This window comes from Delphinapterus leucas, chromosome 18, assembly GCF_059928025.1.
Source record: "Delphinapterus leucas isolate spDelLeu-1000000601 "Yukka" chromosome 18, BTC_Dleu_Yukka2, whole genome shotgun sequence".
NCBI lineage: Eukaryota > Metazoa > Chordata > Mammalia > Artiodactyla > Monodontidae > Delphinapterus > Delphinapterus leucas.
The window spans coordinates 55,869,041-55,883,462 of NC_143146.1; the positions used below are offsets into that span (position 1 = coordinate 55,869,041).

Sequence of the window (14,422 nt, forward strand, 5' to 3'; positions counted from 1 at the left end):
TGAGGCAAAGACAGCTGGGCAGTAAATGCCTTAAGAAATAGTCAATGTGGGATGGCCGTGCAGAGGCCGGAGAAATGACTTCTGGGGAATGGAGAAAAGCTTCACGGCAGAGGGTGTCTTTGTGTTTCCCTCTTAAGGCTGTGTAGAATTTTGACAACTAGATGTGCGTAAGGTCTTTTCCTTCAGATAGAAAGATATGAGCAAAAGCAGAAAGGCAAAAAATGTTAGCCCTACTCAGGGGAGCAGTGAAAAAGCAAGCCAGAAAGCCCCGTTGGGGCCGGGTTACAAGATCTCCAAACTTTCAATGCTCTGCTTACTTCTCAGAATCCAAGAACAATGATTTGTTATTGGGTAGATTTAGGAGACAAAGGCCAGAGTTTTCCCACTTGTACGCACGTGCAGGGGATGGTGGAGAATAAAGGAGAGTAAAAGCGGTGATCCGAAGGTACTGCGTGGGCATCGGGCTCACAGGAGGAGTGGGGATAGACTGAACTAGAAGCGTGATGTAGTGAAAAGAAGAACATGTTTTGGAGTCACTGGGTCCTGGTTTCAAATCCCATATTCAGAATTTTCTAACTGTGCGAACTGGGCCAAATTGTTAGAACTTCTGAGCCTCATTCTCCTTGTGTGACCAATGAGGACAATAATACTATCCTTGTATAGGGTTATCCCGAAGATTAGGGAGGATGGGGTGACAGACATATGTAGACGGCCCTCAAAGGTACCAAAGTTAGTTCCTTCCCCAGGTGATCTCTAAAGTCCCATCTGAAACCAGAATGTGGGTGAACTAATTTAGAAGTTTTTTTATTTTCCTGCAAAAGTTATTTGCACAATTGAAGAAGTTAGAAAGTGGTGTCTTTTTGTCAGATCTAAAATAAGGTCGCACCAACTCCTTTTCCTAGTCAGAGCTCTAAGCTAGGTTCACCCTGTGCAGTGTATCCTTCGGCTAAAGTGACTACAGGCAATACTTGAAAGTATGAATGCACATTTGAAAACACCTACCAGACTTGCAAGTTGCATATAGTCTAGATTGTGGTACCTCCCCTTGTGTCCCTACTTTATAACTGCCACTTCACAGAATTCGTTTTTTCTAATTATTTTTCAGGTGAACCTCTTAGGTCTTCTATTTTATAGTAACGTTATCTATAAGTGAGGTCGTCTCCTTTCTGACTGTTATATCCTTATTTGTGTCTCCTTTTTTTTTTTTTGAAGTCTTAAAATGTTCTCTCATGTTTTATTTTTTTCTCTTTCTGTTTTTTTTTTTTTTTAACAAATTGACACTGTGTACAAAGAGTTCAAGTGGCCAGTAAAACTCCTGCTTTAAAATTGTTGGCTTTACGTCACAGAGTGTATAGTTTGAATTCACATCAGAGCTTTCCAAAATGGCGATAGTGCAAGCATATGACTTTCTCTAGTATCCAAAACCTGTTCTGCCTTTCCTTTGGCTAAGGAATAGAAAACTAGACAGCCTTCTAAAGCTGCCACAATTTCCTAAAATGCTTGGATAAAAGTTGGCATGCTTCATTTCTCTTGCTTACCGTGATAACACTGGACTGAACGGAAAATGAAGAAAATTTAGTCAGTAGTAACTTAAGCAGGAGCTAGCTCACTCTGGACACATGTGTCAGGATGATGGTGGTAGTGGGCAGTAACAGGTGGTAATGGGAAGGCCTCTAGTATTTCAACATTTAATATGACATTGATATTTAGTTCGAATCCCATAGCTCCGTTGTCACATCTTTCCTGTTACGTGGCTCACATCATATAGACACTTTTGGGAAAATGTATTTTTCCCATTGAACTATGAGCTCACTGGGGGTGGGAGGGGGGGTGGGTCCTTTCTTACTCAGCTCCATATTCATGGGTTTAGCACTGAGCCTTAACATAACATATGTGTAGATATTTATGGGAGGCATGAATAAGAACCTTAATTTATCAGGGCTCAATAAAAAGAGCCTGAGGACAATAATGTCCAATAGGGAATTATGAATGTCTTTTCAGAATTTCAAAGAACATTCACTGTTCAGCTGTCTTCCTAAAAAATGTTTCATTTAAAATTAATCAATATCTTGAATACTTGTCTATTTTTAATAATTTTTATGTAAGGAAGCAGGAAGGAGATACAATTTAAAGCCCTAGTCTACTTGTAATTAAAGAAGGGAAGCCCAAATTCTCTCTAAACTGTTGGTCCAAGTGTGAATTCTTTAATTCCTTTTCTAACTTGTATGTATTCCAGAAAACATACAAATAAGTAAATCCAGGAATTAATAATATTAATTGGCTACTTTGTTCCTATGCATGAGGACACAAAACAACGGTAAAATTTATGTTGATTACATTTGGATGTCATATCATCTTGGTATTTTCAAATACTATCTATCTATCTATCTATTCTAATGCTGTATAATCTCCTTTTCTTAGTACTTTCCACTTTATGATTTTTACATATTCCTGTTTGAAATAACATTTTTTCTCAATGTCACTCATGCATTTATTTAATCATTTACAAATGATGGTCTGTGAGATGGGACTGAATAATGTGAAAAATATTTCTTAAGGAAGAATGAAAATATATCAAAGAACAAGTTGCAAAACCAATATGGCAGAAGTCATATTTATTGAAAAAAATTAATATCTTTGCTATAAAATTTGTAACAGGAATATTTACTAAATGTTTATTTTGATGCAGAAACCTGAATTTTATACCAAGTACAAGACAGTAGCACTAGTTTTTCTTTTATTTACATTTTATGAAAATTGTTATGCCGTCCATGTTAAAAGAACTTATGATGGAGAACTGTTACATTAGAAAAATAATATTCTTGGTAAAGCATTCTCAAGGAGGACAATCACATCTTCTGCCTCTTCAATAAGGCAGAAGTCCCTATAACAGCATATAACTTAATTTACAAAATACAGTAACTGTTCAGACACATATTCAAGTTTTCTTTTGGTATGATTTATTTTCCTCACTGTAAAATTACTTTTTTTCTCTCTCTCTCTTTTTTTTTTTTTTTTTAGTAAAACAGAAAGACTTTCAGGAAAATGTCATTGAATGATTTCAGCTATAGATTACATATACAACAACTCTGTAGCCTAGCAACAACCATTGCCACACCATCATTAACTTTAAATATTTTACTTGGTGAGCTATTCTCAAACGTAGCATATTTTAAGGTTTTGCCATCATGACTGTGGAATCGTTGGTTTTCGTAGCAAACAGATCTGTCACAGTATGAAGCTTTGTTTGTTTTAGGGAACTGGTACACAATTACATTTCCACTCACAAGAGAACGCCACAGATGTAACTAAAGTCAGGCTCTGATGGCTCCATAAAGGTCCTGCGCTGGACCAGCCCCAAACCTCCTGGGCTCACACTGCACAGCCCTGGCTGGGTTCAGGCAGTTTCATATCCAGAGACTTTGCTGCTCTTCACAGTTAGGTAGTTTTAATTCCTTCAAAGGCACACAACTTCCACCTTTTTTCCAGCGTTGCTCCCACGCCTGTGAATTCCTGTTTAAACATGCGCGGCAACCTCATCAAAAGCATTTCGATTTCGTTTGCAGATATCTGTTAGAAAGGAAGAAAAGTCACTCTTGGGAAACAAGGAGGCAGGGGGTTGAGTGAGGACATGCTTTCCCAATGAGACAAACATGTAGCTTCCTATTAGGCTGTAAAGTAATGTTCTTTATAAAAGGGGCACAAGTTAAAGGGCTGAATGTGATTAGCTTCGTCATCTCCTGGGCAGCTGGTGGGAGGGGGGCATGAGACAAGTGGGTGGCAAGTTTCAGGTTCACCCTTCATATGGATGGCTACCTTACTGACAGCACCATGCCTGAACAGCCCTCCCTAGATAAAAAAAGAGATGAGGCGGGATTTACGATGGCTCAGAGCAAACTGAACGCCACTTGGGGAAAGCTACCACTCCTCTGATACAAAGGGCAGTACTTTTATCTAACTTGGTGAGGGCCAGAGGGCATGTCGGTGGATTTCTTGCCACCCTAACTTTCTCTTAACTTTCACAGGGACCAGAAGACCATAAAGGTTTGGGAATAAAAATGAAAGCCAGCACCCACAGCAATAAAAGTCTCAAGGTCCATCCAGTCATAAAACCCAGGTAGGTTTTTTAAATGCAGGTTTTTTTCTTCTCCCAACTTTTATTACATATATTTTTATACCAGTAATTAATTCATTTTTTCTTAAATAAAGAACAAAACAACCACAACCCTTTTACTCTAATGCAGCCATTGCTCTTTTTTTTTCTGGGTTCGCATCCTAATCCATGCATATATGTAGGGATCTCAAATAGCAAGTTCACTGAGATCCTGGAAATGGAGGTCTGACATTTCTGTTTAAATTCCATATCGCACTATTGTTATGACCCAAATGACCCTACCAAGATGATAGTTTCTCTAAGTAAGTCTGTCTCAACAGGGGGGATGACAACATTTAGTAAGGATGTGTGAAGACTACTGGCCTAGCACAGATTTGGGCACATAGAAATGTTCAGTGAATAAGACCTCATTATTTTTCACGGTACAGTCATCACTGTATGGATATCATTTTACAGACTATACGTTACTTTCCTTTTAACAATTAAGAGAGACCAGGGACTTCCCTTGTGGTCCATTGGTTAAGACTATGCACTTCCAATGCAGGGGGTGTGGGATCGACCCCTGGTCAGGGAACAAGGATCCCACACACATGCCATGTGGCCAAAAAAAAACCAACCAACCAAACAACAACCAATTAAGAGAGACCAAGCAAACAACTGATACCACAGAAATACAAACAATTATATACCAACAAATTGGACAACCTAGAAGAAATGGACAAGTTTCTAGAAACATACAACCACCAAAACTGAATCAAGAAGAAATAGATATTTCGAACAGACTGATCGCTAGAAATGAAATAGAATCTGTAATTGAAAAAGAAAAAAAAAAAGCCTCCCTGCAAACAAAAGTCCAGGACCAGATGGCTTCACTGGGCAATTCTACCAAACATACAAAGAAGAACTTATACTGATCCTTCTCAAACTCTTCCAAAAGATTGAAGAAGGAACACTCCCGAAGTCATTCTATGAAGCCACCATCACCCTGATACCAAAACCAGACAAAGACAATATAAAAAAAGAAAATTACAGGCCAATATCTTTGATGAATATACATGCAGAAATTCTCAACAAAATACTAGCAAACTGGGTCAGAAGACTAGATATCTAGGATGGCAAGGTGAGAAGGACTCATCTTGCCATGGCTGGCTTTGAAGACAGAGGCAGGGAGCCACGATTCAAGGAACACAGACAGCTTCTAGAAGCTGGACAAGGACTCCTGCCAGTGTTGCTGAGGCATCCTGCATCACTCAGAATCCCAGCGGTTACCCAGTTGGTGCTGAAGGAAGTTCTGTTATAGATGCACAATTAGACTTCCTTACTGCTACTGTGAAGGGGTTCTGTTGAGCCTGTCGATACGGCACTGGTTTGTAAAAAAATCTATCAATCAGTAATTAAGAGTATGTACATCATGAAGATGGCAGAATAGAAGGACCTTGAGCTCACCTCCTGACATGAGCACACCAAAATCACAACTAACTGCTGAACAACCATTGATAAAAAGACTGGAACCTACCAAAAAAGATATTCTAATCCAAAGACATAAAGAAGAAACTCAGCGAGATAGTAGAAGGGGCACACTTGCGAAATAATCAAATCCCATATCCCCTGGGTGGGTGACCCACAAACCGGAGAACAATTATATCGCAGAAGTTCTCCCACAGGAGTGAGAGTTCTGAGCTCCATGTCAGACTCCCCAGCCTGGGGGTCTGGCATTGGGAGGAGGACTTCCCAGAGCATTTGGCTTTGAAGGCCAGTGGGGCTTGAGTGCAGGAGATCCACAGGACCAGAGGAAACAGAGACCCATTCTTGGAGGGCTCACATGATTTCGTGTTTGTACCAAGACCCAGGGCAAAAGCAGTGACTCCATAGGAGCCTGGGTCAGACCTACCTGCTGGTCTCGCAGGGTCTCCTGGGGAGGCAGGGGGCAGCTGTGGCTCACTGTGGGGACAAGGGCACTGGTGGAAGAGGTACTGGGGAATATTCACTGGCGTGAGCTCTCCTGGAGGCTGCCACTTTGGCACCAAGACCTGACCCCAACCGCCTGTAGGCTTCAGTGCTGGGACACCTCAGGTGAAATGACCAACATGGCGGGAACAGAGCCCCACCCACCAGTGGACAGGCTGCATAAATAGACTTCCTGATCCCACAGCCACCTCTAGACATGCCCCTTGACATGGCCCTGCCCAGCAGAGGGCCAAGACCCAGCCCCACCCACCACCAGTGGGCAAGCATCAGCCCTTCCCACCAGGAAGCCTGCACAAGCCTCTAGGCCAGCCCCACCCACCAGGGGGCAGACATTAGAAGCAAGAGAACTAGGATCCAGCGGTGTGCGGAACCAAGTCAGCAAACGCAGATCAGAACCTACCCTGGGACCAGCTGGTCCCCTGGCCCTTGGGTGACAAGAAGGGAGTGTATTGCTGGGACACATAGGACATCCCCTACAGAGGGCCACTTCTCCAAGGTTAAGAAACATAACTAACTTCCACATACATAAACATACAAATAGAGATTGAGACAAAATGAGATGGCAGAGGAATATGTTTCAGATGAAGGAACAACATAAAACCCCAGAAGCACAACTAAGTGACATGGAGATAGGCAATCTACCCGAGAAAGAATTCAGAATACTGATTGCAAGGATGAGCCAAGAACTCAGGAAAAGAATGGATGCACAGAGTGGGAAGTTACAAGTTTGTTTGTTTGTTTGTTTGTTTGTTTTGCAGTACATGGGCCTCTCACTGCTGTGGCCTCCCCCTGGCACGGAGCATAGGCCCCGGACGTGCAGGCTCAGCGGCCACGGCCCACAGGCCCAGCTGCTCCGCGGCACGCGGGATCCTCCCGGACCGGGGCACGAACCCGCGCCCCCTTCATCAGCAGGCGGACTCCCAACCACTGCGCCACCAGGGAAGCCCAAGAGAAGTTACAAGTTTTTAATAAAGAGTTAGAAAATGTAAAGAGCAACCAAACAGAGTTGAAGAATACAATAACTGAAATGAAAAACACTAGAAGGAATCAATAGCAGAATAAATGAAACAGAAGAATGGATAAGTGAGCTGGAAGACACAGCGGTGGAAATAACTGAAATGAAAAACACTAGAAGGAATCAATAGCAGAATAAATGAAACAGAAGAATGGATAATTGAGCTGGAAGACACAGCGGTGGAAATCACTGCCACAGAGAAGAATAAAGAAAAAATAATGAAAAGAAATGAGGACAGTTTAAGAGACCTCTGGGACAGCATCAAATGCACCAACATTTGCATTATAGGGGTCCCAGAAGGAGAAGAGAGAGAGAAGGGGCCTGAGAAGATATTTGAAGCGATAAAAGCTGAAAACTTCCCTAACATGGGAAAGGAAACAGTCACCCAAGTCCAGGAAGAGAGTCTCAGGCATGCCAAGAAACAGTAATCAAATTGACAAAAATTAAAGACAAAGAAAAAATATTAAATTGACAAGAGACAAGCAACAAATAACATACAAAGGAATCCCCATAAGGTTATCAGCTGATTTTTCAGCAGAAACGTTATAGGCCAGAAGGGAGTGGCACAAGAGAATTAATGTGATGAAAGGGAAAAACCTACAACCAAGAATACTCTACCCAGCAAGGCTCTCATTCAGATTTGACAGAGGAATCCAAAGCTGTACAGTCAAGCAAACACTAGAAGAATTTAGCACCACCAAAGCAGCTTTACAAGAAATGCTAAAGGAACTTCTCCAGGTGGAAAGGAAAATGCCACAACTAGAAACAAGAAAATTACAAAATGGGAAAGCTCACTGGTAATGGCAAACATACAGTAAAGGTAGGAAATCATCTACACACAAATATGATATCTAAGCCAGTAATCATGAGGAGAGTACAAATGCAGGATATTTGAAAACATTTGGAATTAAGAGATCAGCGACTTAAAACAATTATGTACATATATATAGACTACTATATCAAAACCTCATGGTAACTGCAAACGAAAAAATCTGTAGTAGATACACACACAGGAAAGATAAAGGAGTCCAAACACAACACTAAAGACAGTCATCAAGTCACAAGAGAACAAAAGAAGAAAGGAAGAAAAAAGACCTAAGACCTATGTATCAACATACATGTTGATAACTACCATATGTAAACGAATTAAATGTCCCAACCAAAAGACACAGACTGGCTGAATGAATACAAAAACAGGATCTGTATATGAGCTGTCTACAAGAGATCCACTTCTCAGACCTAGAGACACATGCAAACTGAAAGTGAGGGGAGGGAAAAAAGGTATTCCCAAATGGAAATCAAAAGAAAGCTGGAGTAGCAGTACTCACAGAAGACAAAATAGAGTTTAAAATAAATGCTGTTACAAGAAACAAAGAAGGACACTACACAGGGATCAAGGGATCAATCCAAGAAGAAGATATAACAATTGTAAATATATATGCACCCAACATAGGAGCACCTCAATACATAAGGCAAATACTAACAGCCATAAAAGGAGAAATCAGCAGTAACGGTGGGGGACTTTTCATCAATGGACAGATCATCCAGACAGAAAGTCAATAAGGAAATACAGGCCTTAAATGACACATTAGACTTGATGGACTTAATTGATATTTATAGAAGATTCCATCCAAAAGCATCAGAATACACTTTCTTCTCAAGTGCACATGGAACATTCTCCAGGATTGATCACATGTTGGGCCACAAAGCAAGCCTCGGTAAATTTAAGAAAAACTGAAATCATACCAAGCATCTTTTCCAAGCACAGCACTATGAGATTAGAAATCAACTACATGAAAAAAACCTGCAAAAAACATAAACACATGGAGGCTAAACAAGATGCTACTAAATAACCAATGGATCACTGAAGAAATCAAAGAGGAAATAAAAAAAATACCTAGAGACAAGTGAAAGCAAAAACATTACATTCTAAACCCTATGGGACACAGCAAAAAGAATTTTAAGAGGGAAGTTTATAGTGATACAAGCTTATCTCAGGGAACAACAACAAAAAAAATCTCAAATAAACAACCTAACCTTACACCTAAAGCAACTAGAGAAGGAGGAACAAACAAAACCCAAAGTTAGTAGAAGGAAAGAAATCATAAAGAACAGAACAGAAATAGAGACTAAGAAAACAGTAGAAAAGATCAATGAACCTAAAAGCTGGTTCTTTGAAAAGATAAACAAAATTGATAAACTTTTAGCCAGACTCACCAAGAAAAAAAGAGGGCCCAAATTAATAAAATTAAAAATGAAAAAGGAGAAGTTACAATGAACACCACGGAGATAGAGGATGAGACTAGTACGAGCAACTATACACCAATAAAATGGACAACCTAGAAGAAATAAACAAATTCTTAGGAAGGTACAATCTCCCAAGACTGAACCAGGAAGAAATGGAAAATATGAACAGACCAATTACCAGTACTGAAATTGAATCAGTGATTAAAAAACTCCCAACAAACAGAAGCCCAGTGCCAGATGGCTTTGCAGGCAAATTCTACCAAACATTTAGAGAAGAGTTAACACCTATCCTTCTGAAACTCTTCCAAAGAACTGTAGAGGAAGGAACACTCCCAAACTCAATCTATGAGGCCACCATCACCCTGATACCAAAATCAGACAAAGATACCACAAAAAGAGAAAATTACAGGCTAGTATCACTGATGAACAGAGACGCAAAAATCCTCAACAAAACACTAGCAAACTGACTCCAACAATACATTAAAAGGATCATACACCATAATCAAGTGGGATCTGTCCCAGGGATGCAAGGGGCTTTTCAATATCCACAAATCAGTAAGTGTGATACACCATATTAACAAATTGAATACAAACCATATGATCATCTCAATAGATGCAGAAAATGCTTTTGATAAAAATTCAACACCCATTTATGATAAAAACTCTCCAGAAAGTGGGCACAGAGGAAACATATCTCAAAATAATAAAGGCCATATATGACAAACCCACGGCTAACATCATACTCACTGGTGAAAAGCTAAAAGCATTTCCTCTAAGATCAGGAACAAGACAAGGATGTCCACTCTCGCCATTTTTATTCAACAGAGTTTTGGAAGTCCTAGCCACAGCAATCAGAGAAGAAAAAGAAATAAAAGACTTCTTTTCCAAATTGGAAAAGAAGTAAAACTTATATTTGCAGATGACATGATACTGTACATAGAAAATCTTACAGATGCTACCAGAAAACTATTTACTAGACCTCATCAATGAATTTGGTAAAGTCTCAGGATATGAAATGAATACACAGAAATCCGTTGCATTTCTATACACTAACAACAAAATATCAGAAAGAGAAATTAAAGAAATAATCCCATTTAGCATCACAGCAAAAAGAATAAAATACCCTGGAATAAACCTACCTAAGGAGCCAAAAGACCTGTACATTGAAAACTGTTAAGATGCTGATGAAAGAAATTGAAGATGACACAAACAGATTGAAAGATACACTGTGTTCTTGGATTGGAAGGATCAATATTGTCAAAATGACTATACCACCTAAGGCAATCTATAGATTCTATGCAATCCCTATCAAATTACTGATGGCATTTTTCACAGAATTAGAACAAATATTTAAAAATTTTATGGACACACAAAAGACCCCGAATAGCCAAAACAATCTTGAGAAAGAAAAATGGAGTTGGAGGAATCAGGCTCGCTGACTTCAGACTATACTACAAAGCTACAGTCATCAAAACAGTATGGTACTGGCACAAAAAGAGAAATATAGATCAATGGAACAGGATAGAAAGCCTGGAAATAAGCCCACACACCTACGGTCAATTAATCTACAACAAAGGAGGCAAGAATATACAATGAAGAAAAGGGTCTTTTTAATAAGAGGTGCTGGGAAAACTGGACAGCTACATGTAAAAAAATGAAATTAGAACATTCTCTAATACCATACACAAAAATAAACTCAAATGGATTAAAGACCCGAATGTACAACTGGATACTATAAAACTCCTAGAGGAAAACATAGGCAGAACACTCTCTGACATAAATTGCAGCAATTTTTTTTTTGATCTCTCTCCTAGAGTAATGGAAATAAAAACAAAAACGGGACCTCATCAAACTTAAAAGCTTTTGCATAGCACAGGAAGCCATATACAAAATGAAAAGACAACCTACAGAACGGGAGAAAATATTTGCAAACAATGCAACTGACAAGGGATTAATCTCCAAAATACACAAACAGTTCATACAGCTCAACAACAAAAAATCAACCCAATCAAGAAATGGGTAAAAGATCTAAATAGACATTTTTCCAAAGAAGATATACAGGTGGCCAAAAGACATATGGAACCATACTCAACATTGCTAATTATTAGACAAATGCAACAAAGCTACAATGAGGTACCACTTCACACCAGTCAGAATGGCCATCATTAAAAACTCTACAAACGGGCTTCCCTGGTGGTGCAGTGATTGAGAGTCCACCTGTCAATGCAGGGGACACGGGTTCAAGCTGTGGTCTGGGAGGATCCCATGTGCCGTGGAGCAACTAAGCCCGTGTGCCACAACTACTGAGCCTGTGCCCTAGAGCCCGCAAGCCACAACTACTGAACCCACATGCCACAACCACTGAATCCCACATGCCTAGAGCCCGTGCTCTGCAACAAGAGAAGCCACCGCAATGAGAAGCCTGCGCACCTCAACGAAGAGTAGCCTCTGCTTGCCTCAACTAGAGAAAGCCCACGTGCAGCAACGAAGACCCAACACAGCCAAAAATAAATTAAATAAATAAATTAAAAACAAACTCTACAAATAACAAATGGTGGAGAGGATGTGGAGAAAAGGGAACCCTCGTACATTGTTGGTGGGAATGTAAGTTGGTACAGCCACTATGGAAAACAGTATGGAGGTTCCTTAAAATACTAAAAATAGAGCTACCACATGATCCTGCAATCTCACTCCTGGGCATATATCCGAAGAAAACTATAATTTGAAAAGATACATGCACTGCATTTTTCATAGCGGGACTATTTACGGTAGCTAAAACATGGAAGCAACCTAAATGTCCATTGACAGATGAATGGATAAAGAAGATGTGGCACATATATACAATGGAATATTACTCAGCCATGAAAAAGAATGGAATAATGCCATTTGCAGCAACATGGATGGACTTAGAGATTATCAGACTACGTGAAGTAAGCCAGACAAAGACAAATATTATATGATATTGCTTATATGAGGAATCTAAAAAAAATGATACAAATGAACTTATATAAACAACAGATATAGACCCACAGACACAGAAAACAAACTTATGGTTACCAAAGGGGAAGTGGGGGGGGGAAAGGATAAATTAGGAGTTTGGGATTAACATATACACACTACTATATATAAATAAATAACCAACAAAGACCTACTGTAAAGCACAGGGAACTATACTCAATGTTTTGTAATAACCTATAAGGAAAAAGAATCTGAAAAAGAATAGATATATATCTATGTGTAACTGAATCACTTTCCTGTACACCTGAAACTAACACAACATTGTAAATCAACTATACTGCAATAAAAAAAAATAACAAAAAAGTTATCAAACGAAATTCAGGAACGCATAGAAAAGATCATACCCCATGATCAAACTGAATTCATCACAGGGTCACAAGAATGGTTCAATACACAAATCAAACAATGTGATACACCACATCAACAAAAGAAAAGAAACCACATGATCATCTCAAAAGATGCAGAAAAAGCATTTGATAAAATGCAGTATACATGGATAAAGAAGATGTGGCACATATATACAATGGAATATTACTCAGCCATAAAAAGAAATGAAATTTGAGTTATTTGTAGTGAGGTGGATGGACCTAGGGTATGTCATACAGAGTGAAGTAGGTCAGAAAGAGAAAAACAAATACCGTATGCTAACACATATATATGGAATCTAAAAAAAAATAAAAAGGTTCTGAAGAGCCTAGGGTCAGGACAGGAATAAAGATGCAGACGTAGAGAATGGACTTGAGGACACGGGGATGGGGAAGGGTCAGCTGGGACGAAGTGAGAGAGTGGCATAGACATACATACACTACCAAATGTAAAATAGATAGCTAGTGGGAAGCAGCCACATAGCACAGGGAGATCAGCACGGTGCTTTGTGACCACCTTGAGGGGTGGGATAGGGAGGGTGGGAGGGAGATGCAAGAGAGAGGAGATATGGGGATATATGTACATGTATAGCTGATTCACTTTGTTAATAAAGCAGAAACTAACACACTATTGTAAAGCAATTATACTCCAATAAAGATGTTAAAAATATATATATATATGAAGAAAAGAACCCAAATACCTAAAAACTTAATGACATAAAAAAAAATTCAATATCCATTTATGACAAAAACTCTTACCAAAGTGGGTATAGAGGGAACATATCTTAACATAATAAAAGCTATTCATGACAAACCCACAGCCAACATAATTCTCAATTGTGAAATGCTGAAAGCTTTCCTGCTCAAATCTGGAACAGGACAAAGATGCCCACTCTCACCACTTCTATTCAACATAGTATTGCAAGTCCTATCCACAGCAGTCAGACAAGTACAAGAAATAAAAGGTATCCAAACTGGAAGAGAAGAAGTAAAATTGTCATTGTATGCAGATGACATGATACTATATATAGAAAACCCTAAAATATCCACACAAAAACTATCAGAACTGATAAAATAATTCAGTCAAGTAGCAGAATACAAGATTAACATACAGAAATATGTTGCATTTCTTTACTTTACACTAACAATGAAATATCAGAAAGGGAGAGTAAAAAAAAAATCCCTTTAAAAATCACATCAACCCCGCCCCCCCCGAAAAAAACCTTAGGAATAAACCTGACTAAGGAGGTGAAAGACTTATGTGCTGAGAATTATAAGACACTGATAAAAGAAACTGAAGACGATTCAAAGAAACAGAAAAATATCCCATGTTCTTGGATTGGAAGAATTAGTACTGTTAAAATGGCCATGCTAACCAAAGCCATCTATAGATTTAATGTGAACCCTATCAAGTTACTCATGACATTTTTCACAGAACTAGAACAAAGAATCCTAAAGTTTATATTGGAACCATAAAAGACCCAGAATTGCCAAAGCAATCCTGAGGAAAAAAGAACAAAGCAGGAGGCATAACCCTCCCAGACTTCAGACAATACTACAAAGCTACAGTAATCAAAATCATGGTATTGACACAAAAATAGACATATGGATCAGTGGAACAGAATAGAGAGCCCAGAAATAAACCCACACACCTACGGTAAATTAATCTTTGACAAAGGAGGCAAGAATAAACAA

The 14,422-nt window shown here is 39.2% G+C and overlaps 1 protein-coding gene across 4 annotated transcripts in view; it reads right to left on the reverse strand.

Moving 5' to 3' along the window:
* Positions 1-2,110: 2,110 nt before the first annotated feature.
* Positions 2,111-14,422, reverse strand: part of ENOX1 (ecto-NOX disulfide-thiol exchanger 1) — a 630,834-nt gene continuing 618,522 nt past the window's right edge. For all 4 annotated transcript variants that reach the window (XM_089899512.1, XM_089899514.1, XM_022574895.3 and 1 more), the window contains one exon: positions 2,111-3,570. In XM_089899512.1, the coding sequence (XP_089755638.1) occupies positions 3,439-3,570 (132 nt within the window). In that variant the 3' untranslated portion in view covers positions 2,111-3,438. The remainder of the gene's footprint in view (positions 3,571-14,422) is intronic.